Source organism: Drosophila virilis, chromosome 5 (genome assembly GCF_030788295.1).
Source record: "Drosophila virilis strain 15010-1051.87 chromosome 5, Dvir_AGI_RSII-ME, whole genome shotgun sequence".
Taxonomy (NCBI): domain Eukaryota; kingdom Metazoa; phylum Arthropoda; class Insecta; order Diptera; family Drosophilidae; genus Drosophila; species Drosophila virilis.
Window position 1 is genome coordinate 15,226,484 of NC_091547.1, and position 25,863 is coordinate 15,252,346.

General features: G+C 43.3%; 3 protein-coding genes across 10 annotated transcripts in view; all 3 read left to right on the top strand.

Annotated features, from left to right (window-relative positions):
• Window positions 1–4,801, top strand: part of LOC6626684 (streptococcal hemagglutinin) — a 31,352-nt gene extending 26,551 nt beyond the window's left edge. For all 4 annotated transcript variants that reach the window (XM_032436851.2, XM_032436852.2, XM_070210057.1 and 1 more), the window contains 3 exons: window positions 232–651; window positions 714–795; window positions 850–4,801. In XM_032436851.2, the coding sequence (XP_032292742.1) occupies window positions 232–651; window positions 714–795; window positions 850–3,905 (3,558 nt within the window). In that variant the 3' untranslated portion in view covers window positions 3,906–4,801. The remainder of the gene's footprint in view (window positions 1–231; window positions 652–713; window positions 796–849) is intronic.
• Window positions 4,802–5,793: 992 nt separating this feature from the next.
• On the top strand, window positions 5,794–15,018 carry LOC6626682 (potassium channel subfamily K member 18). 2 transcript variants are annotated; one of them, XM_015173871.3, is made up of 4 exons: window positions 5,794–6,763; window positions 8,597–8,694; window positions 8,761–8,932; window positions 13,750–15,018. In XM_015173871.3, the coding sequence occupies exons 1-4, from the start codon at window positions 6,337–6,339 to the stop codon at window positions 14,760–14,762; spliced, it is 1,710 nt and encodes a 569-aa protein (XP_015029357.1). In that variant the 5' UTR covers window positions 5,794–6,336; the 3' UTR covers window positions 14,763–15,018. The 2 variants fall into 2 exon arrangements, with proteins under 2 accessions (XP_015029357.1, XP_002049819.1); XM_002049783.4 differs by lacking the exons at window positions 5,794–6,763; window positions 8,597–8,694; window positions 8,761–8,932 and adding exons at window positions 11,043–13,276; window positions 13,341–13,498.
• A 1,055-nt stretch (window positions 15,019–16,073) lies between these two features.
• The window catches only part of ktub (Tub domain-containing protein ktub), a 36,598-nt gene continuing 26,808 nt past the window's right edge, over window positions 16,074–25,863 (top strand). Inside the window, exons 1-2 of one of the 4 annotated variants that reach the window (XM_015173872.3) lie at window positions 16,074–16,227; window positions 17,248–17,378. In XM_015173872.3, the coding sequence (XP_015029358.1) occupies window positions 17,337–17,378 (42 nt within the window). In that variant the 5' untranslated portion in view covers window positions 16,074–16,227; window positions 17,248–17,336. Of the gene's footprint in view, window positions 16,416–16,453; window positions 16,592–17,247; window positions 17,379–25,863 lie in introns of those variants that run through there. The other 3 variants (XM_015173873.3, XM_002049781.4, XM_070209727.1) reach the window with 3 other exon arrangements.

The window sequence follows — 25,863 nt, forward strand, 5'->3', positions numbered from 1 at the left end:
CCGAGTCGAGGCAGTCGAAATGATTGACTTTAAGCAGAATCCGTTTAAAATGCGATTACCTGGATCATCTGGGGGCGAAAGTCGACTGAGTCGCAGTTGCCTACGCGCTCGCTTAGTGTTCCGCTGGAAGAGCTGGGTAAACCCAAGAAATACCCTTCGTTAAAATACATTCTCTTTCTGCGATTCTCAATGCATTTGCAATAATATCCCAATAATGTATTCCCATTGCAGGCGGAGCTGACAGATGTACTTCGGAAGCGTCGAAACAGGCCTGATGCCTCGGATGAGGATCTGGGTCTGCCACGTAGCCCAGCTTCGCCGCAGCGCCATGCGGGCGCCGGGCAAAGCCGCAAGGCTGCCGGCTACCAGCCACGTAGCGTGGCCCAAGGCCACGAGGTGTCCTCCCTGAGCCTGTTGAGCGTGAACAGCACCGACGGAGAGGATAGCCAAAGCCATAGACAGCACTCGAGTAAATCGATCAGCTCCTCGGAGCAAATAAGCTCGGTCGTATTGCGTGATCATCAAGAGGATGATGTGGACGCGGTTGGCTTGGAGCGACATCGGCTCTCGCATGCCGCTGCCAAGCACAAAATGGCCATCAGGCCGGCCAAGAAGAAGGGACCCACTCGGCAGCATAGAAGAACTCTGGAGGTGAGTCATTTCATAAGTCATTAACATAGAGAGCATAAAAAATCCATTTTAACGCTTTACAGACTTCAATACCCGAGGCCAACGAGGAGCTTATAAAGATGGGCCAAACTCAGGCTCTAAATCCCATCTTGAGAGCCGTTAAAGGTAAGCGAGCGCCATAGCCAAAAATCAAGTCCAACTAATGCCTGCTCTTCGTAGATACCGATCAAAAGACCAAGACGCGCTCTTTACCTCCGGGCAGCAGCCTGGCTGCCACAACCACCGCAACTGCCGCCAATCCCACCAGCAACTCTTATATGCGTACCAAGACAATCGAGCACAAGAGCTCAACAATAACAGGCACCAGTAGCAGCAGTGAGAGGACAACGACGACCTCGTCCCAGCCGTTCGGATTGCGAGCACTCACCTTCAAGGCGGCCAATGCACTTTTCGACGGACGTGGCGAGTCCTCGACAGATGGCGATGATGTCACCACAGGCACGGCGGAGTCGAGCGACCATGGATTCCTGCGTCGCCTTATGCAGCGGAATTCAAAGCGCAGCATTGCCAGAGCCAATGACGGGCTGGAGGACTTGGATACAAGCCAAAACTTGGCCAAAAAGCTGCAGATCTCGACGTCCTGCTTGGAGGCTGCCACGCGTGACCCGGTGCCGTTGCCCAACAAATCGCGCAGCGCAACCTCGCACGAGCAACACATCCAGGAGACGCGCCAGATAATCAAGCGCGAGATTCACAACGAGGGCAAGCATGGGCTCAACGCAATGGTCAGCAACTTTGGCGTACATCCGCAGCCACCCACCGCCGTCAAGCCGAAGTCGGGGCCCGCAGCTCGGCAGCGTTATCTGCCCAAGGAATTGGGCGCTCCGCTGGACAAGCCCCTGGCCCACGACAGCGACATAACCAACCTGCTGTCGAAGAGCTCGCGCGGCAACGATACCTTCCAGTCCACAGCGCTGGTGCGTGAGCAGGCACAGATCAAGACGGAGACATCGCTGACGACTAGCCACTTTGAGCGCAAGCCCCGGATCGTGGGGCTCAGTGCGTTTCAGCAGAAGCTGTCGCGTTCCAGTGATTCGATGGGCCAGCACTCGAGTTCCTCGAACTCGCTGGAGACAAGCACGGATGAGCCCTCGCCGCTGTACTACGAGGAGAAGCAGCGCAAGACTGTTGAGAAGTCGCGCAGCTTCCGAAACTATCAGGAAGAACGCGATGTGGTCACCGAATCGGCGTCCATGCACAGCAATATGCCTAGTCTGCCGGATCTATCGCTAAGCTTCCGTGTGCCGCCCTCCTACTACAAACAGAAGAGATCCCCGCAGTCTCCGCGCTCGCCGATGTCGCCAGGCGCCAAGTGCGTTTCGTTGGGCTTTGAGATTAACGACAACAACAAGCTGCTGCAAGCCCATGCCGAATCCACCGGCAAGTTACAAGGTCTACCGACCAAGGTCTCAACGCAAGCGCAACGAAACTCGGCGCAGCTCGCGTCCAGCCCGGGTGCTGCAAACATTTCACAGATGGAGCCGAATATCGACCTGATCGCCAAGTCGCCGATGGTCAGTGTGCTGCGCAAATCCGGCACGGTTGGCGAGCATCTAGGCCCGGAACAGCAGCAACAGGCGCCACAGCGACCAAAGGTCCTTGAACTTAAGCAGACCACAACCATTGCGATTGGTTCGCCCAACAAGGATGCAGCCACCGCTAGCCCGCTGGCCAAAAGCGCCAAGCTCTCGAACAGCCCTCCAAGCACACCGAGCAAATTTGGTCAGCCCGTCAGTGGCCCGGCTCAGCCGGAGTTCATGAAGATACAGTTGAACCGCGTTGACCAGGCGCGCATTCATAACAAAACCAATCACCTGGTGCTCGCCAAGAACGTGAAGCCAGCTGCCTCTCCGGCGGAGCGCAGCCAAAGCAGCGATGATCTGACCATGCGCCGGCTCAGCGGAGAGAGCACGGGCAGCATACAGATTGTCGAGCGCTCTCAGAAGCCACCAAGTGCCACAAGTCCCTTGCAGCCGCACAGTATTAGCCAACCAGCTGAGGTCCTGGCCAAGCAGCAGCGGGCCGTCAGTGCCAACAGCTTGCGATCCAGCTATATCAGCAGCAGCAGCGGCAGCAGCTGCAGTGGCGGCAGCAGCGAGGTGCTTGTCTCTGCCTCGCCTGCAACCACGCCTAACACACCAAAGAGTGGCAGCTCGAGGCCCGTGGAGACGGTGGAGCCAGCCAGCGGCCATGACAAGGCCAGCGTCAATCGCCTCTCGCTTGAGGAGCGCAAGCGGCTGTTCCTCAACGAGGAAAAGTGCCAGGCGGAACGTAAACTGGCCGAGATGCGCTACGAGCGCAAGAAGTCCATCAATGAGGAGCTACAGCGCAAGCCGGAGACAACGCCATCACCTGGAGCAACTGCACCCAGCAGCCCACTCACGCCGTCTGGGTCGGATGCCAACAATGGGCATTCCGGCGCGAATGTTGTGGTGCTTCGCAAGAAATCGTTTCCCAGTGCCAGTGGCAATGGCAACAGCAATGGCAACGCAAGTGAGAAATCTTCCGGGCAGGAGGATGCTACGCCCGAGTTAATGAAAGTATTTGCACGACGCTCGCTCAAGGTGAAGGACGATGATGTGGTTACCCTGACCCAGGTCGCAGTGGCCAGCCACAAGAAGGTAACTAATGGCAGCCAGAGCGTTGATAGCGACAAGGAGAATCAGTCTAACAGCGAGGAGAAGCTCGACAAGCTGACGGCCAGCAATGAGCCGGCAAAGCACAATGCACAGTCCAACTCCAACTCCAACTCCCAGGGCCACGCCCATGCCCATGGCCATTCTCACGCACAGCCCAGCTCCAACAATCGCAGCTCTGTGGCTGATTTTCGAAATCTCAACAATAATGTTCAGCCTGTTCAGCAGAAGTTGTCCAATCTGCCGCCCATAAAGGTCACCAATGCGCGCAATGCCACAGTTCATAACAACAACAAAAGCATCAACAAAAGCAACAACAACAACAACAACAGCAGCGCGATGCCGACCAACGAGCGCTACTCCCTGCAGCTGAAACCGGCCACAACAACGGCAGCAACAGTTGCAGCCACAACAGCAACAATTGCCGATGCAGCAGCAGCAGCAGGCGCTGCAGGCGCATTGGAGCCAGGTGCCACGCCCACAAAGCAAGTTGAACGATCCGCAACAGTGGGAGAGTTCAAGGGTATTCACCAGCGGCGGGCAGAGTGGGAGCAGCGAGTGAAAGAGGCGCTCAAGTAGACTCTGTTCTTCGAACCTGTTAACGAACTAACATATTTGACACAGTGCTGTTAACTAACAGAATTGACATAGTACTGTACCTGCTCTGTTCTCGTAGTGCTTTAGTCTAGTGATGCTCTCTAGTGTAATTGATTCCGAACCCGAAGTAAACAACAAATCCCTAACATAATTGCTAAAAAAAAAAAAAAAAAAAAAAAAAACAAAATACAAAAAAATAGAATGTATTAACGAGTAAATATATAACTAACTTGTGGGCGTATCTATCGGCTGTTTGAGGCCCATCCAAAGAAACGAGTTGCGTCTTCGATCGATCTTCAAAATGATTAGTTTATGGCTTATCAGTATCATAGTTTGAGTTTAATTTGTGTTTGTGCAAGTCAAAATCTTATAAAATAATAAAAACTACAACGCTAAAATAAAACTTGTAAGGACTGTGAGTAACATTTACAAATAATAATAATTGTTTTATGATATTCGACACATTTGATTTGTTGTAAAATTGATATTCTTTCTAATCTAAGCGACCCAATATATATATATATATATATATAGACAAACCTATGCTAGACAACTCTGAGCTTTCAAACAGGAACAGTTTTCATAAAGAAATCTTATATATATCTATAGCAGCATTTAATCAATTATTTTCATAGCAACATTTAATGTAATTGCGAATTGTTGTTGGGATTCATGTAAGCTGTTCAAGTTTGTGCAAATTACATATATTTATGACATATTCATCGCATATAACACATATATATATAACTGTTTACGATACATAATTCTTACTTAAAAGTTTCAGATATATATGTATACAATAAATTTTAATTAATCTGTACGCTCGCGTGGCAATATTCCAACATATACAATAAAAAGAAAAAACACTTGAATGTTAACCGAACCGAAAAACGAACCGCTTAACTAATTAAGTAAGTATCTTAGAATCGATCGAGGATCTCTTGGACACCATATTGTCTCGTGCAGTATATTACATAATAAATAAGAACTTAGCCGGAAAATATGCTTAATTTATTCTTGAATAAATTTTGTGCTCCAATCTAGATCTATTCGACAGCTTAGTTATAAAAGCTTGGCGTTTCTATCTTTTGTGATTCGGAAACATCGATTATTATCGATTTGGTATAAATTTAGTTTCTGATATCGAGTACATAAATAAATCAAATCGGATATTGATGCTGTACGAGATTATAAGTATTCATAACTTCTTTGCATAAATTGTGAATATCCTTTCTTTTACCATATTCAATTTGCAAATGTATCTTTTAGTACATATCATACGTATCACACATCATTTGAAAACTGTTGCGAGCTGTTATTACAGTTTTCATACAATTTTCGTTAGAGTGCATAAAATTCCTTGATGTCTTATCGGATTGCCAGAAAAGTATTGGACATGGACAACGACGCCAAGTTGCAGTGCGTTCAATGATTTTGGCATACGACTCGGTTGATTCTGGTTGGTAAAATATTTATTTATTTATTTATTATTTTTTTTTTTAAGAAAGAACGCAAAATATTTCGAGAAAAATTGGAATTCATTAGTGTCAAGCGTTGAATAAATGCGAAAACATTTGTATAAATAACAATTTGTAGTTGCCTTCTATATATATTATGTATGTATAATCTATGTATATATAGTATGTATACGTATACATATATATATATGTTAGGCAGTATTTACGCATTAGGTTCTAGGAATTATTTAAATAATTTGAATATGATTCATCGAGACTTGGCTTCAGTTAACTAAACAATTATAATTATCTGCCATTCGAAGCGAACTCGTACACCAGGTGAACCCAAACTCTTAGGTAGCTTGGCTTAATCCGTCTTCTGCTCGTTCGCTGCTGACAAGAACTGACAATGGCCAACATCATTAGGAGATCGGTCATCGGGCATTAGCTGCCTCTGGCCTGCTCGAGCCACGAGCTCAGCGAGAGTCGTCGCGTCAAAAGACCAGCAACATGGTCGAATGGTCGAATGGTGACCTCATGGATGCCGCTGTCGTCACTGTGGTCGCTCGTGCACATTGCCGAAACGAGATTCGCGGCGGGCAGAGCGACAATAATGTTGTGAATACGCTTGCCTTAGTTTGAGTCTAAATCAAGAACGAGGCGGACGGAAGCGATCCGCAGCAGAAGCGTACGGCGCCAAAGATCGCGACGCGTTCGAAGTGGACGTGGAGGCAAAAACTTGTGCTTATAGAATTAAAAATAATACAAATATGCTAGATACAAGTATATAGAATATCGTCAGAAAAAAAATAAATAAAAATAAATTAAATACCTACGTGCTTCGTTCAAGAAAAGTGTCCATTTAAACAATCAAAACGAGCTGTCATGACTAAATAAAAAACTAAATGTTCGCAAATTAAACCAAGGGCTAGATAAAGTTTAGATCAACATACAAGATGCAGAACCCAACTCCAACACCCAGCACGCCGCCGCCTTCGCGTCGTTCGAATAGGCCGCCGCGCATCAATATCCACAATATATACAACAATTACGGCGGCTCGGCAATGGGCGGCTCATCCATGCCGCCCAGTGCACAGCCACAGCCGCCATTCACCTCACAGACAAATTACACGGGCACCGGCACCCAGGGTCCCTATTGGCCGCCTGTCAACAATCCATTTGGAGCTGGCAACTTTATGACAAAGGGCTACGAGGGCTTCCTTGATCTCACCAAGTCCGGCATGAGCTTCGGCGAGAAGTTCACCTATGCTATGTACAACAAGTTTAGCAAGTGGTCCAGACAATGGTTCACACACATGTTCCTATTGATAGTCCTGGCCCTCTACAGCGTCGGAGGAGCTCTGCTTTTTCGCACGGTCGAAGGTAGGAATAGGGCGAAGCAAGCACATGTAGCTTAAGCATAACCAAATGTTTAACTTCTTTCGTGAAATTCTAAAATGTTTTGTGTGCAGCTAATTCGAATCCGATGAGGCACGGTACTCGCGCCCGTCCGTATAAACAATCTTGCAGATGATTTGTTTGCTTATCAAGCACTTCGGCAATTGTTTTGAGAACAGTTTAGCCCAACCAAAGGCTGTATACACAAATATATACCTGGACAGCATCATGTTGGCTCGTAAAGCTATTCCAATCGATCGGATTCAATGTCTACTGACAATACACAAATAATTTAGTCAAAGCAGCGGATGATCGTGCAGAATAAAACAATGAAATACACACATGAATCACAGCAAATGGCCCCCAGGCATAAACAATCGACAAGGAAGATGATTAATTTTAACAGCAGCAGCTCAGTAATTGCAGCTGATGATTGGAAAATGGAAACTGCTTTCAGAATTACATTTCATCAATTTACACTTGGACATGTGCTTAGCACACGTTCAGGTGCAGGCCTTTCTAAGTTGTTCATACCCTTGTCCAGGGTCACATAAAATTGTCATGAAATGTGTAACGCATAGAAGTCGACTTGTTCGACACACATAAGAAATCTATATAGCGTAGATCAGCATCAAGAATCGAGTCCCATATAGAATCTATATAGCGTAGATCAGCATCAAGAATCGAGTTGATATAGCCAAGTCCGTATTTATGCAAACCCTGAGAGGCTAGCTTCGAGACTTTCAAACTTCTTACATACAAAATCCTATCAGCATCGGACTTTCAATATATATATATATAGCTGATATAGGAACGATCGGTCGAAAAGAAGTTTCCTGTATGTCAGCATCAGCTTTATTGCTCTCACATGTTGGCAAAGGGCTCATTTCTACAAGGTTATTCAATCTTCGGTGCGCTGGAGATATCCATAGTTTCTCTCTCTCGAATATAAATTCGTTTCACTCTGGTTTTACTGATTAACAGTAGAACCTTTTCCGCCGACTGCGAAATATTCTGTTCATTGTGTGATTTTCGTTTTTATCAGTTGAAAAGAGTCTTATATGTGGTCTGGTGACTCTTAGACTGTTACTTCAAAGCAGTGAATGCCAAACTGAAATAAAATAATCTATTTAGCGTTTTTAAAGATCGCTAAAGAAAAAGAAATCTATCTGAATTGGAGACTCTAGCTCTACTGCCTCATCGAATCGAAGAAGTCAAAACATCTTGAAAGAGCTTTAGCTGTGCTTTGATTCCCATCCAGTCAGATGGGACAAACTAGCTAATATATATATATATTATTATATATGTATGTAATTAGTGTAACTTCATCCTGAATATAATGAAACATTTACAAGGGAGCACCGACCCTGTAAAAGTTATATAATATATTCTAGATTAGCATTATCAGCCGACTCTATATATAATCAAACTAATCCTTCAACAAATTTAATTGAAAATTACGAATATATATTTTTTATTATATATCCATTAAAAAACATGCGTAAAAATCACTTTAGCTTAGCGCGAGCAGCCACAACGTCAATTATTCGATTCAAATTCAAATTTATGTTTTTTCTTTAATTCGAAACTCGGTCAAAAATAAACAAACAGCGCTGCAGCCGGATGCACACGACTGTGCCATACTCTAGTCGCCGTGTGAAAATAGCATTCAACAAAATGTGAATCATGATCTTTGACTAGGAGTTATGCAAATCTATGTTTAATATTTGGTTGAACCTCAAGGAAATTTCGCAAAAAATCAATATAAGGAAAATATATAACATGTCATTTATATCCGATTTCTGATCTCTTCAACAGTTCGTCCCGCTGCCCTAGAAATAAAGAACCTGCAATATCAGCAAAAAATGTTCTTCAATGAACTGCGAGAAATGACAAAAAATCCACGTGCACGTACGGTAGGTAAACAAAAATAGAACTTTTAACTTATTACAAGAGCTAAAAATGAGAATCCATTTCGATAGTTGCCAGAATCGGTTTTTGATGGCGATGTGCTTCGGATAATGAATGAGCATAAGGAGATAATTGAGACTCTGCTCAGGTCCGGCCTAACAGAGGAGGAGGATGCGATCAAAAAGAATCCGTGGTCCTTCTGGAATGCCATGGTCTACAGCTGCACCATTTACACGACAATCGGTGAGTTTGGCCATTTGCCGCGACCTGAACGAATTGTGCATTTAAGATACGTAAGCCAAATAAAAAATTATCAATTTGTCACGAATTTTATATTTAGTCACATATACATACATATATATATATATATATACATATATGATATCTGCTGTAAATACTTATTTTAAAGAACTTGTCAACATTTTCATGAAAAGTATGTGACACAAAAAAATGGAAATAGTTTCCCATGTTTTTCTTTTGCTGGCGAAAGTACCTCGTGTGTGTTATTTATATAGAATAGAAGAAAAAAAGAAACATTTGCATGCGAGATAATATATGAATGTATATATATATATAAATACACATTTATACGTGCGTGCGTGCGTGTGTGTGTGTGCAGACAAATATTAAGTTGTCTTAAATTTTTGGAAAATTGTCATCGTTCTTAATAAAAGATTTTAAAAACAAATTTAGAATCAGACGAAATTCTCACGAATTGCTTACACTTAATCAAATCTATTTTGACGTCCGTCTTTCGTTTAATATCCCTACTTGAAGGGTAAACAATTATTGAACATGCTCAGATATGTATTTAATTCAAGCAGGAATTCCTGAATAAAAAGCCCAAGCAATCAAATAAATAAACACAGGCAAGCGTTAATTGCGAACTGGATCCGTCATCAACGGGAAAGCATTACGCATACGCCACGTGTGGCTGGTGCGGCACGTCTATCACACAGCTAAAGTATTTGGCCGAATTGATTTGATATTAAATTCTTGTGGAAATCCACATTCGGAATATGTATGCTGCTCTCTGTTGCCAAAATATTTATGTACGCTTCGGCTGGGATGGCGTCACAAGTGCTGATCGCGAATATCGAAAAAGAATTATAATTGAATTTTCATTAGAATTTTCATTCACAGACATAGTCAGGCAATTCGGTATGCCTTCAGATTGAGTGTGATTTTATTTAATTTTAAACAAAACATTTATGAGAAACAAGTCACGAACAGCGCGAACAGAGCAAGCGGAAGGCGGAAGGAAATATCAGTCGGGAGCGTAAATAGAAGTGCAAGACTTATTTTAAAAGATTTCAAAGAGTTCCAATTAAATTTCGTAATATATATATACCATTCCTGGCATTAATATCTCTTTGTTAACAATTTGAAACGAATTTGAAATTTCTGATCAATTTGTTTTGTTATTTTGTTTATTTTATTTTGATTAAAAATGTAAAAGTTATCCCTGTTATCCTTATTCTTAAAGAAGCAGACTCCTCTCCTAATGTAATATTCTTAATCATTGTCAACAGCCAATTCGACATAGTCATGTCTGCAAGATTATATTGTTAACTTTTGAAGATATCTTGACCAAAGTTGACATTGATGAGCTTTACTATGATCCATACAGAAGTTTGGATAATATGGATACATCAAATAGCTCTATGGGAAGATGTTCTGATGTTCTTTCCAAGTGGTCCAAGATGAACTCATCTACCGAAGACTAAAAATTCAATTACAGGGTATTCTGTTTAAGAAGAATTATCAGGGCAGATAAATTACAAAATCGTGACTCGTTTTATATCATATGCCCGCCATATTTTGAACATTTCCAAGACTTAAACTTGAAACTAAGCATTACTTTGGGAAGAAGAAATGCAAACAAATTCTAACAATAGTTAATGATGTATTATTATTATAATAGAGTTTATAATTAATACGGTCGCTGTAAATTATAGATAGATGATGACAACATCGAAGCATTTAAATTAATTAAATTTAATTTATATACTAAATTTAAATGCGTTCTGTGGAGCACATTTTGACGGCAACAGATGACGAGAGCTTTGAGAGCTTTTCAACAGTCGTGGCTGGAATATTGTGCACAGCCTGAACGCACTTGGGCACAACAGAAATTGCTGTTGCAAATGTTGCTTATGAAAATCTGTGTTGCATAAATAATCTAGATAGCATATGATTAAATGAGAATTCAAGTTTTTTATTTATTGAAATTAAAAGTTATACGGAAATCGAACAGTGGTGGACACGAGAACATAGAAGCTGACGACGATCCGTAGAGCGAAAAACAGCTGTTGCTTTTGATAAGTATTTTTTTTTTTTTTCAAAAAATGTATACAACATTTTTGAATATTTTCGTGCGGAGCAGTTGAAAACCAGACGACGTCGTAGCGAGCAGTGAATACGTTAAAGGCGCGACGTGCTCTCGAATAGAATTATTTATTTCAGAATAAATATATCTGAAATATAAATATATACCTATGTGTATATGTGTGAGGGAGTGTGACAGTGAAGTGAACAGAGATACGAAAATCTGAGTATGAATATGAATTATGTGGATTGAGAGATATTGGGACTTGAGAGTCAATTGGAACTGCCCCGCTTATTACATTTAACACGCCTGGTCGAGCGCTATAAAAAGAAATTGCACGCGAAAGTGATATAATTACGTATAGAAATAATTTTCCATTTGGGCAATTGAAATAAAAATATGAACGTGTGATAAAAATAGAGCCAATGCGGAGAAAAGAGATAGAGTGAGAGCGAGAGAGCGAGAGAGTGAGACGAACGTTTAAGTAAACTCTGAGCATAAGCAGCATTTCTGAAATTGGACTGCGCCATGGAGAATGCCGGGCAACAGGGAGCTGTGGCATCGTCCAGGCAGATACGACACCGTCGCCGCATGGCACGCAGTCAGCGCGAGCAGACGCCCGACGCCAGCCGGTGGCAGTCAGACCACCAAGGGGCGCATCAGGATGAGGATCAGGACGCGGCGGCACAGCACGTGTCCATGCAGATTCGTCCGCCCGGTGTAATGTCCGCCCACGAGAGCAAAATCTTGCGGCGTAGGGACAAAAGCTTTGCGGGCGTTGCAGCGCGCAGCCAAAGTCAGCCGCGCGAGGCCGAGAAGCTGAGCATTCCCGATGCCCACCAGCTGCTGATCAAGCACCAACGCAGCCTGTCGTCGCCGCGGCACAAGGACGAGTCCAGCGAGAGCGAGCTGACGGGCAGCTCGCAGTCACAGTACATGGCGCAGCAGAAGCGGGGCAGCAACGGGAATACGCTGAGCCGGCTGGAGCAGAATATGCTGCGCTTCGAGGAGGAACGACGGCGCTTCGAGACAGAGAAGCGGCTGTTCGAGCGCGAGCGCAGGGAGCACAAGGTGCGTCATCGCCAGCAGCTGGACCATGAGGAGCGCAAGCGGCTGCTGCAAAACTACCGCAAGATCAGCGACGGCTTCCAGCTGCCGCAGGACGAGGAGGAGCGCCGCCGACTGGTGCAGAGCCTGCGCCTGCAGCGCCACGAGGCGCCCTCTGTGCGCTTGCGCAATCGCAGCAGCGGCTACGAGGAGTCGTCCACCCAGTTCAGTTCCTCCGACGCGGACACGACTGAGGAAAGGCACACCAAGGTCAAGAAGGCAGCAACTCCGCTGCAAGGCTATGTGGCTGTGCCCATTCGTGGAGCACCACCCCCGCCGCCGACCAACCAGGCAGCACCCAGGCCACCGGAGCGCCACTCGGTCAGTCGAAACAATTCTCTATCGCCCGTGCGTCCCCAGAGGCGCTCGAAGACGCCCGAGCAGCGAGCGGCACAGGCAGAGCAATCCAGCCGCAAATCGGAATATGTGGAGGTAGGCGAGTCTGCGGTCGAGCAGCCCGTCAGGATGAAGCTCAGCGAGGAGGAGCAGCGCACAGAACTGCGTAGAGCCTATGTGGAGGCAGCCGAAAGAGCTGCAGCTGCGGAGGCGGCGCTGTTCAAAAGTCTGGACAAAGTGAGGCGCAGCAACAGCCTAAAGGTGCCGGAGCTGGAACCAACTGTCAAGCCGCAGACCAAGCGCAGCTCCAGCCTGGAGCGACCAGTGAGGGCAAAGCGCACAGCCAGCCTGGAGCGGCCGAAGAAGGAGGAGGAGAAGCCACAGCCCATTGATGCAGAGCCTCAGACACTGACCACCGAAACGGAAGTTTGTACAATTGAGAAACCCTCACTCCTAAGGCGGTTAGGTAACCTTTTTAGGAGTAGACAGCGTGTGGGCCAAACCACATCTGTGGTTCCAATGGACACTTCGGAAACGAATAAGTTCATGTCGAGGGCATTTCTGGTGCGGCTGCGCTTGGAGGCGGTGCACGAGTGGCGGCGCCTCAAGCTGGACTATCCCGTGCGCATGGCCGAGATGCGACGGCTGCGGAACGAGTGCATCGCCCACATCATATTGCTGATCCTGCTGCTGGGCTTTGGCGGACTGCTGTTCCGCTACACGGAGGGCATGTCCGAGAACATCTACAAGTGCGAGGTGCGCAAGGTGAAGCGCGACTTCATCGACAATCTGTGGACAGTCAGTCACAACATGAGGTAGTTACTTGTCGGCCAAGTTGAGTTGGGTTTTGACATTGAATACTTTCACTCGTTTTGCCAGAGAGGATGACTGGAAGTCCTTGGCACGCCAGAAGCTGCGCAATTTCGAGGATGAGCTCAACACGCTGGCAGAGCTGGGTCTGCGCCGTTATCCAGGCCAAAAGTCATTCAACTTTGTCAACTGCTTCATATATTGTTGGACCGTCATCACGACCATAGGTAAAACACCCAAGGGCAGGAAGGACTCGGCAATCAAAGTATCTTAGACACACTTGGAAGTGGATCCGGACAAGCTGTGCTATTAAATCTAAGATTTTTTTTGATGTTCTACTTGTTATTTGTTTATTTATAAAACTATTTTCCTGATTTTTCGCTAGTTATCTGTATTAATATAATATAATCATATAATGTATAATATATATTCGATTGCAATAGCACGAGATTAATCGATTCACTGTCTCATCCACTAGGTTACGGACACATTACACCGAAGACAACTGTGGGACGCTCGTTGACTATCATCTATGCCATCATTGGCATTCCGATGTTCCTGATTGTGCTGGCGGATTTGGGTAAACTCTTCACGCGCTGCGTCAAGTTTCTGTGGGCGTATGTGAGGCGCGTCTACTACACTCGCTCCTGTCGCCAGATTCGAAAGCAACAGCAGGTGCGGGATGCCATGACTGGATTCAATACGGTCTACGACATGGCTATACGCCGGCCCAGCATGTTCTTTGGCATGACTGATGCGCCGGCCGATGCCGAATCGCAGGCAGACGGCGATGCTGAGGCTGGCAAGTCTTTGGGCACCTCGCATCCGGAGACGCCAACATCGCCGTATCCCGAGACTTTCGAGGTGGACGACGAGTTCAATTTGCCGGTTTCGGTGGCCACCATGCTGCTCATTGCCTACATACTGTTGGGCAGCGTCGGGTACACATTCATTGAGACGAGCTGGTCATTCCTGGACGCCTTCTACTTTGTCTTCATCTCGATGTCCACGATTGGCTTTGGCGATCTGGTGCCAGGCAATCCGTTCTACGTGATGGTCAGCATGATCTACCTGATATTCGGCCTGGCTTTGACATCCATGTTCATCAACGTGGTGCAGATAAAGCTTAGCGATCACTTCAAGCGCGCCAGCGCCAAGGTCGGCGCCACCATCGGCATGGGCATGGCCAGCGAGTTTGGCGACGAGCTCGGCTCCCAGATCAAGACCCCGTCGGAGCTGGCTTCCGTGCACGGCTCGCGCCTGGGTCCCATTGAGGAGGATGGTCGCGAGACGCCAGCCAACGGAGCAGCTGCGCCCAGTGCTAGCCCAGTGCCGCCGCTGACATCGATATTGCGAGCACCACGCCCCCTTTCGCCAGCCTACATCACAAGAGAAAGCCCACCTCCATTGATGCCCAAGCGCCAATTGGATGCCCAACAGCAGGCGACACCGTCCGAGAGCGAAACAAAGAAAAAGTATAGATTCTTCTAGGATATATATATATATATATATTCATTCGCGTCAGCTCACGCTCTTCATCGAACATAAAGCTTTATGAAATTGGGAGTCTCAACACCTGAAAAATACTTATAGGGAAATTGAAAATGACAAGAAAACTGCAAACGAATTTATGCTTGACAATATGGGTCTATTTATTTGTTTATCGAATAAATAATTAAGTTATTCTTACTTATCTTAAAAAAATACAGTTTTGAAACTATTAAAACTAATTCGAAACTTTTTTGAATAGATTTGTATTCATTTTAATTCAGTTAAAGATTTATATTCTTATAAAAAGCTGTCAAAGGAAAGGCCATTCGATAATCCTTCAGTAGAATTTTCTCTTACTTTCCTTACGAACTAATTAAATAACTCTACAACAATAGTTCGGAAGTACTTAAATCAGTTAAGCTTTACAAAAGATAAAGTGCTAAAAGATAAGTGCTAAAATACTCGGATATCTGCTAGAAACTGAGAATACTTTTAAATACTTTTATGAATTTTATATTTTTATATTATTATATTGTATGTTATTTGATGTTGGAAGAAGAGGGTTCAGGGTATCGCCTAGTCGGGAGCTAGAACTTCTTGTTCTATTTTATTTTGATTCGATCTTTCGCCTAACTAACATAGGATACAGTAGATAGTTGATCTATATAGAAAGCCATAAAATCGATTGATAGCCATGTATTAATAATATATATGTATATATACTTATATTCTTATACTGCATCGAAATGCCAAACATATTCTTTGATACCCTGTAGTATGCATATACTTTGCAGTTCAGACTCTACGCATGGGATACGTATGTAAATGGGTAATCCTGTACGACTCGATATCTAGACATTTATGGCGCACACATGCTTAAATGCATTCCAAGTGAAGTAACCAGCTTTTATACCATGAAAGCCAAGATTATACCCATCAGACACTTACTTTACATGCATATACATACATATAAATGAAATGGTACACATATGAACGCACATATTCACACACACACACAAATTCTACGCTTCCCTCGAACATTGAATGGGAAGCAATGCACATCTGCCAGGCCGCAGCCAATCTGATATGGGTAACGGGCAAAGAGTAAGCCAAATGCGAGAACTGAAGTGCTGACTAAGAGAGGAGAGAGCTACTGCACTCTCTTGCACTCTGAAACTCCCTTCAGTGCACGACGGTGGATGTTGTCCCGAAGTCCTGTCGCGGCGCTCGGCTCTGCTGCTAGTTTCATTGCCGGAACATTCCAATCGCCAGTGCAGCTGGTGTGGCCCGCGACCGCTGGTCCGTTTCGTCAGTTGTTATTTTGAAACGGTCGCGTGTGGTTCGCTGACGGAGAATTCGTCGCGTTGCCAAAGCAAAAGACGCGCCAAAAATTATCGCTTCGAATGTGTGTATGCACACACTTACATACATACATTCATGCATACTCAGACACACACACACATATGTATGTACAGATGTATTTTTGCAACGTCTTGTGAAATAGTGCAAAATGAATTCCAATTGAACAGTTGCCATAGAAATGTTTAAAAATTATGCGACTGGTGCCAAAGTCAAATTAAAACCCATTTCGATTCGTCGCGCGACCACAACAAACCGAACATAATTTGATCGCATGCCGAACAACAACTGCCGGTTACTGTTCTTCTCTGTTTTAGTATTAGTATTAGCTACATACACACATATGTACAAACACATGTAGATTTGTAGTCGCGTGTGCTATTTACTAAAGAATACAGACAACGACAACGACAACGACAACTATTAAAACTGTAACTATACACGAAACAACAACAGTGCCAGACAACCAGGTGTGCAGATGATTGTTTACCCATTGAAGATATATAGTAAAGGGTATAATGATTTTGTGAATATTTAAGTAACAGGCACTAGAGAGCATTAGCAGTTTGAAAATTCTCTAGTAACAATAAATCTATATTTTGAAAGTAATTGTTATTAACATAACTCAGACATATAACAGATAGACAGCTGTGCGCTGAATGCAGGGTATTGGCTGGTCGAACACTCCCAAGTAGAGCACTCTAAACTGTTGTTGTCGTTGTTGCCGCAGTCCCACTACGTTTCGAGCTCGCTTGCGGTATTCATTCACCCAGACGCGCGTTCTGCGCCTTCGTTTTCGGGTTTTGTTTTGCTGCATTCATTTGCTTTCAAATAAATTTCCTTTTCAACAAACATTACACGGCAGCTGTCGCGCGCATACACACACACACACACACATATGAGCATATGCATGCATGCATGTTGAGCACCACATAACGGAGTATATACACACACAAATGCATGCATGTACATGCATATATGCGTCACATTCACAAGTAGCTTGCACATTTGAGTGCATTGCATATTGTTAAATGCGTCTAATTTAATTTCGCCATCTGATCCGCATAGTTTAATGATAGAAACTAACTAACTAACGATCGGCTATATCTCTCTGTGTGCTCCATAGGGACAACAACAAGAATAACCGTAAATAGCGAAAACTTGTCTAAAAACAACAATTCAATCGGCTAAAAGTGCAGCAAAGCCCAAGTCAAAATGTCTGCAATTAGCAGCCGGAATCAGAAAATGGAACAACAGGTAGGTGTCAATGTGCACACTATTGAGCTTTATCTGTTTCTATATACACGTGCTATATGTCGATGGAATCTTATGTAATCTTAAAGTACGCTAAGCCAAGGTTTCGGAAAATTCGAAAAGTTAAGAAAATAATTGTGTTTAAATTACTGAAAATTCTTTTGAGAATGCAAAATTTTGCTAAATTATCTGCGAGTGGAAATGGGACAAAGGGCGAACGCTAAAGTTCCAAGAAGCTTTCAGCCTATTTTCAAATTTCTGCATAAAAAATTAATGAATACGCATTTCCACGATTGCACACAACTCTTAATGTCATGGAAAATGCGTGGAAAACTCTTGCATGGTTTTCATTCGAGCAGCTTGAAACCCATTCAAAAAAATAATTCTACGTATTCATTTAAGTCAGGTTTCGCACTTTGCGGAAAATGCAATATCACAGGAAAAATGAATACATAGAGGAAAAATCTGGGAATTACACTTAATTGCAATTTTTGTCTATTTCATTGGATCGACTTTGCCGTAAGTCAAAGGCTGAAAGAACCAGCTGCACAAAAATGATTGACCAGGCAATACCCTCTAGAATACACATAATCATAAATTCATTTTATTTAGCTACAAGCTTTAAAGTTGGCGGATGTATTAAAGTCGCATAATCAAATACTCCAAATGGAAGAAGTTGTCGAATCCCCAGTGCGTGCAAGTAAAAATATGTTCAAGTTATGTTTGCTTCGGTTGGGCTAGCTGCCTCACCTGGTGTCTGCTGCGCCCAGACAACGATGTCAAATTAAATCAAGCTGCCAACTCGAACAAATCCATGCTGACGGCTTGCCTTCTACACCAGAGCCCAGTGTCTTCGCGGCGTTCTTATCTCAATCCTTCACTGTTTGCTTTGCTGTTGTCAGTTGCCAGTTGTCCCAATTGTCATTGATTGGGTAGATCAAAAATTTAATTAATATTTCGAGCAAAGGCATTAAATCTTATTTACTAGAGACTTGAATTGAATCTGAGTGAAACATTTCTTTGATTATCAAGCACAAATGTATCCCTGCCACGTCAAAAATGTTAATTCCCATTGAACTTTAAACGTTTCTCAAACTCAAATAAGCACAGCTAAAATCAAACAAAAAAGTATGTAAAGTGTAAAAAAGCATTTGCAGCGCGCACTTTTCATAAATCAGCAGAATAATTGGGACAGACGAGTCGTATAATTCATCGTTAAAAATACACAAAGGATTAATAAGGCCAGAAATAAATGCCAGAACAAGCGCCGCAAGCCGGAACCCTTGATAGTTGTTGTTTGGCCCGAGCGTAACTAGGGGCAACTATTGTGTGCTAAGCAAACAGATACATACGCTGACTAATATATATATATATATATACATACTTATATATGTGCACATATACATAGACAAATGTGGACAAATATTTGGTTGAATTTCGCCTGTCTAGTTGGGCGAGACTTACTTTTATTAGCAGCGCAATGAGTAATATCGATTGCATGTGTAATTTAAGCCAGAAACCCAAGTTACCAAATTATTTACCAGGCGCCCACAGCTCGTGACAGAGAGTGGGTGGACCTTATCCTGGAGCTGCATCTTCTGTTGTATTAAGTGCTACAAAGTCTGTGGCTACTTAATGTGCTGCCAAAAGTCAAACAGGCTGCCAACATTCTAATCCTGGCATGTCATAGGCCGAACCGTGGGCATTCAACACGTTTGGCAACCTCAGGCCACCAGATCTCCCCTGCCCACGACTGGAAATGACGCATCGCACTTGCTTTTGTTTTTGTTGCCTGTGCGCCTTTTCGGCATTTCACTTCAGTCAGGACTGTAATTTGAGGGGTGTTGCTTTAGGGTTCTTGACCCTTGGCTTCTGCTGCGACTTAATCCATAAGTATAGTGCTCTATTTATCGACATGTGCAATAAGAATCCTGGAACTTTCCCAGTTACATTGAACAACTAAGTTAAGTCAACTGAACGAAATCACAAACCGAAAAGCAACCGCAAAATTTAAAAGTTTGCCCCATGGCACCAAGTATAATATAAAAATCTAGCTTAGATGATGAGAACTAAACGAACTTTTTGAGCTTGTGGCTTGTGGTGCGAGGGTCATTTATTTACTTAACAGTTTTGGACCTAACAAGTATGAGGTTCTAGTCGGGAGCTCCCGACTAGGGGATGAAACTCTTTTCGTCCAACATCAAATGCATATATATATTCTATTTTAGAAGCTATATGTCAAGTTTGGAGACCTAGCTCTTATTATTTACCAAATTTTTATCGATTGCTTGGAAACGGAGTAAGTTATCGATTATCAACAAACAAACAAACTCGATCTGCACAGGCACTAGGAGCACCTACATCTAAATTTCAAACATTTTAAGTCTATAGATCTTTTATGTTCTGAGATTCTTGCGTTCATACATACGGACGGACGGACAGACAGACGGACATGGCTAGATCGACTCGGCTATTAAAGCTGAGGGTATAATCATCGAAAAAGTTTTCGCATCGACCTCTATTTTAAAAAAAAAGCGTGTTGTAACCCCTTGCCATTTTGTCAATTTAGGTAAACATTTTGGATTTCCTTTTTTTGATGCCAATCGTTAGAACTGATCATTACGAGTCAAAAATGGTATTTAATTGCAAAATCTGACATTATTTGAGGGAAATATTCCATAAAATCATCAAAAAGGTTGAATTTATGAACGAATCGGTCTTTTTTTTTTAACAACATTTTTCATTGATGATTAATTTGTTTGAATACCAATTGATGGTAGGGATCCGTACGCATTTCAAAAGACATTATTTACCCGAGATATTAAAAAAAAAATCCTCGAACAAATTTCGATTGTCGCACCGACCTCGATTTTGAAGAAAATCTTTAAGGTCTGAAGGTCATATCTCCGCGCGGAGTTATGTCGTTTTGGAACGTCATATCTCCGCGGGGAGTTATGTCGTTTTGGAACGTCATATCTCCCCGCGGAGTTATGTCGTTTTGGGACGTCATATCTCCGGGGGAGTTATGTCGTTTTGGAACGTCATATCTCCGCGCGGAGTTATGTCGTTTTGGAACGTCATATCTCCCCGCGGAGCTGTTACCAGAGGTATTAAAAAAATCATCGAAAAAGATTCGATTTTCGCACCGACCTCGATTTAAAAAAAAAAAAAACGTGAAGGTCTGAAGGTCATATCTTCGCGGGGAGCTATGTCGTTTTGGAACGTCATATCTCCGCGCGGAGTTATGTCGTTTTGGGACGTCATATCTCCGCGGGGAGTTATGTCGTTTTGGAACGTCATATCTCCCCGCGGAGCTATTACCCGAGATATTAAAAAAATCATCGAAAAATATTCTATTTTCGCACAGACCTCGATTTTGAAAAATATCGTAAGGTCATATCTTCGCGGGGAGTTATGTCGTTTTGGAACGTCATATCTCCGCGCGGAGCTATGTCGTTTTGGAACGTCATATCTCCGCGCGGAGTTATGTCGTTTTGGAACGTCATATCTCCGCGCGGAGCTATGTCGTTTTGGAACGTCATATCTCCGCGCGGAGTTATGTCGTTTTGGAACGTCATATCTCCGCGCGGAGTTATGTCGTTTTGGGACGTCATATCTCCGCGAGGAGTTATGTCGTTTTGGAACGTCATATCTCCGCGGGAAGTTATGTCGTTTTGGAACGTCATATCTCCCCGCGGAGCTATTACCCGAGATATTAAAAAAATCATCGAAAATCTCCCCGCGGAGTTATGTCGTTTTGGGACGTCATATCTCCGGGGGAGTTATGTCGTTTTGGAACGTCATATCTCCGCGCGGAGTTATGTCGTTTTGGAACGTCATATCTCCCCGCGGAGCTGTTACCAGAGGTATTAAAAAAATCATCGAAAAAGATTCGATTTTCGCACCGACCTCGATTTAAAAAAAAAAAAAACGTGAAGGTCTGAAGGTCATATCTTCGCGGGGAGCTATGTCGTTTTGGAACGTCATATCTCCGCGCGGAGTTATGTCGTTTTGGGACGTCATATCTCCGCGGGGAGTTATGTCGTTTTGGAACGTCATATCTCCCCGCGGAGCTATTACCCGAGATATTAAAAAAATCATCGAAAAATATTCTATTTTCGCACAGACCTCGATTTTGAAAAATATCGTAAGGTCATATCTTCGCGGGGAGTTATGTCGTTTTGGAACGTCATATCTCCGCGCGGAGTTATGTCGTTTTGGAACGTCATATCTCCGCGCGGAGTTATGTCGTTTTGGAACGTCATATCTCCGCGCGGAGTTATGTCGTTTTGGAACGTCATATCTCCGCGCGGAGCTATGTCGTTTTGGAACGTCATATCTCCGCGCGGAGTTATGTCGTTTTGGAACGTCATATCTCCGCGCGGAGTTATGTCGTTTTGGGACGTCATATCTCCGCGAGAAGTTATGTCGTTTTGGAACGTCATATCTCCGCGGGAAGTTATGTCGTTTTGGAACGTCATATCTCCCCGCGGAGCTATTACCCGAGATATTAAAAAAATCATCGAAAAATATTCTATTTTCGCACAGACCTCGATTTTGAAAAATATCGTAAGGTCATATCTTCGCGGGGAGTTATGTCGTTTTGGAACGTCATATCTCCGCGCGGAGTTATGTCGTTTTGGAACGTCATATCTCCGCGCGGAGTTATGTCGTTTTGGAACGTCATATCTCCGCGCGGAGTTATGTCGTTTTGGAACGTCATATCTCCGCGCGGAGCTATGTCGTTTTGGAACGTCATATCTCCGCGCGGAGTTATGTCGTTTTGGAACGTCATATCTCCGCGCGGAGTTATGTCGTTTTGGGACGTCATATCTCCGCGAGGAGTTATGTCGTTTTGGAACGTCATATCTCCGCGGGAAGTTATGTCGTTTTGGAACGTCATATCTCCCCGCGGAGCTATTACCCGAGATATTAAAAAAATCATCGAAAAATATTCTATTTTCGCACAGACCTCGATTTTGAAAAATATCGTAAGGTCATATCTTCGCGGGGAGTTATGTCGTTTTGGAACGTCATATCTCCGCGCGGAGTTATGTCGTTTTGGAACGTCATATCTCCGCGCGGAGTTATGTCGTCTTGGGACGTCATATCTCCGCGAGGAGTTATGTCGTTTTGGAACGTCATATCTCCGTGCGGAGTTATGTCGTTTTGGAACGTCATATCTCCCCGCGGAGCTATTACCAGAGATATTAAAAAAATCATCGAAAGAGATTCGATTTTCGCACCGACCTCGATTTTGAAAAAAAAAAACGTGAAGGTCTGACGGTCATATCTTCGCGGGGAGTTATGTCGTTTTGGAACGTCATATCTCCGCAGGGAGCTATGTCGTTTTGGAACGTCATATCTCCGCGCGGAGTTATGTCGTTTTGGAACGTCATATCTCCCCGCGGAGCTATTATCCGAGATATTAAAAAAATCATCGAAAAAGATTCGATTTTCGCACCGAACTCGATTTTGAAAAAAAACGTGAAGATATGAAGGTCATATCTCCACGGGGAGTTATGTCGTTTTGGAACGTCATATCTCCCCGCGGAGCTATTACCCGAGATATTAAAAAAATCATCGAAAAATATTCTATTTTCGCACAGACCTCGATTTTGAAAAAAATCGTAAAGGTCCTAAGGTCATATCTTCGCGGGGAGTTATGTCGTTTTGGAACGTCATATCTCCGCGCGGAGTTATGTCGTTTTGGAACGTCATATCTCCGCGCGGAGTTATGTCGTTTTGGAACGTCATATCTCCGTGCGGAGTTATGTCGTTTTGGAACGTCATATCTCCCCGCGGAGCTATTACCAGAGATATTAAAAAAATCATCGAAAGAGATTCGATTTTCGCACCGACCTCGATTTTGAAAAAAAAAAACGTGAAGGTCTGACGGTCATATCTTCGCGGGGAGTTATGTCGTTTTGGAACGTCATATCTCCGCAGGGAGCTATGTCGTTTTGGAACGTCATATCTCCGCGCGGAGTTATGTCGTTTTGGAACGTCATATCTCCCCGCGGAGCTATTATCCGAGATATTAAAAAAATCATCGAAAAAGATTCGATTTTCGCACCGAACTCGATTTTGAAAAAAAACGTGAAGATATGAAGGTCATATCTCCACGGGGAGTTATGTCGTTTTGGAACGTCATATCTCCCCGCGGAGCTATTACCCGAGATATTAAAAAAATCATCGAAAAATATTCTATTTTCGCACAGACCTCGATTTTGAAAAAAATCGTAAAGGTCCTAAGGTCATATCTTCGCGGGGAGTTATGTCGTTTTGGAACGTCATATCTCCGCGCGGAGTTATGTCGTTTTGGAACGTCATATCTCCGCGCGGAGTTATGTCGTTTTGGAACGTCATATCTCCGCGGGGAGTTATGTCGTTTTGGAACGTCATATCTCCCCGCGGAGCTATTACCCGAGATAATAAAAAATCATCGAAAAAGATTCGATTTTCGCACCGACCTCGATTTTGAAAAAAAACGTGATGAGTTGGAAGGGCATATCTTCGCGGGGAGTTATGTCGTTTTGGAACGTCTTATCTCCGCGGGGAGTTATGTCGTTTTGGAACGTCATATCTCCGCGGGGAGCTATGTCGTTTTGGTACGTCATATCTCCGCGCGGAGCTATTACCAGAGATATTAAAAAAATCATCGAAAAAGATTCGATTTTCGCACCTACCATGATTTTGAAAAAAAAACGTGATGTATAACCTTGCCATTTTGTCGATTTGGGTCAACATTTTAAATTAAGTAGTTATGATAAAAATAGGTTTTTGCAAATGTTTGTAACAGACGGGAGGCATGCGCTCCGCCTCCGTTTGATATACATATTCTTGAGCACGTTGACAAATTGAGTCGTTAATTTTATATCTTGGTTTGTTAAGCATAATTCTAAAGTTACGAAAGAGTTCGCCCTGCTCCTTGGTATTTATACATTTGTCGATGGCATTTTTATACCGTAAAATATTGAAATCAATTAACCTTTAAGTACAAAAGGTAATCAAGAACCCATTTACGATAGGGATTCATACTTTTGAAGTTTCTAATCTTTTCCCAGAGTTCTTTCATAAACGATTTGGCCTAATATTTTGTTTGGGTTAGTATCGAGCTAATAATATGTTGTCCCTTTAATCCAAAAGAGAAACCAAGTAGACAGCTGCTTGTTGTTCAACGTTCTACTTGTCGATCCACCCTCGATATTGCGAGAGTCGTCCTGCAATTTGGCACTAAAAGCCTCGACAAGCACACAAACAGACCAGCCAAATCCTCATGAGCTGACCACGAAGTAACATCAGTAGCAGGATACTCTGTCGGAACAAAGAAGAAGAGCAACAGATAATAGAAATCTCTCATAAAGCGCCGACATTTGTCGCAATATGCAATTTATGCAATGCGAACTCGTCCTGCGGTGAGTCTGCATTTCAATTGCAGATTTGCCATTCGTGAATTGCAAAATTGCCAGTGAGAACCAACTGCCGGCGGCTTTTCTGCTCAACTTGATTTAATTTATTGCACCAAAACGAAGCAGTCGCAAAAGTTTCACGGAATGCCCAAGTTCTACCTATGCAACTGGAAAATGTAGCCAGAAAATTGCACTTTACAACAAATTAAGCCACGAACTTTAAGAAATTATATTTTCCATTTAGGTACAATTTAATGTTGAGCTGGGTAATATATTGAAAGGGAAAATATTGTTTAAATCTAATTATATGCTCACAGATAATAAGTCTAGCTTATTTTAGATAAGCCTGGATTTCCGAATGTTACTCATGAGAATATATTACTGTAATCCCCCATTTATTTGCAGCATGTTGTAAGCATAATCGAAATTTACATTCGAATCCGAACTTTTTATTATTTGTTCGTAATTTGCCGCATTTTACCAACGGAAGCGTTGATTACGTGGTTTGTGTGTTGTGGTTTGTCCTGCAACCGAATGAAATTTCAATGTGTAATTACAAAATGTAGTTCGAACCCAAGTTGAGGTGATTGATTAATCGAAATTTATTGTCACGTACACAAATCTACCAACAGACTTAGGCTGCAACTCTATTCAAATGGATCCCCTGGCACTAATGTGCAGGAAAATCTCTCTCTAATGATTTTTATATGTTTTATTTCTAATGAAGAGCCAATTCGTTGCACGTCTGTAGCTAAATATAAATGGTTGTCAATCTAAAATGGGACGATCTGAATTAAAGATGAGTGCCAATTGAGATACTTGCATTAGCGCTATATTGAATTTATAACAGTAGCTCAAACAATTGGTGCCTAATGAAATAGAAACGCGTGAATACTAATTGAAAATTATGAGCATAGCACAAATAAAATGCATTTAAATTACTAAAGAATGTTGAAACTGAAACTTGGGATAGAGTTAAATAACAAATTATAGGTATAAAACTAATATTAGTCTGACTGTTTTGGAGAGAAGAGAAGATCTCTCTCTCTGCCTCTCTTTGTTATTCGGGATTGATT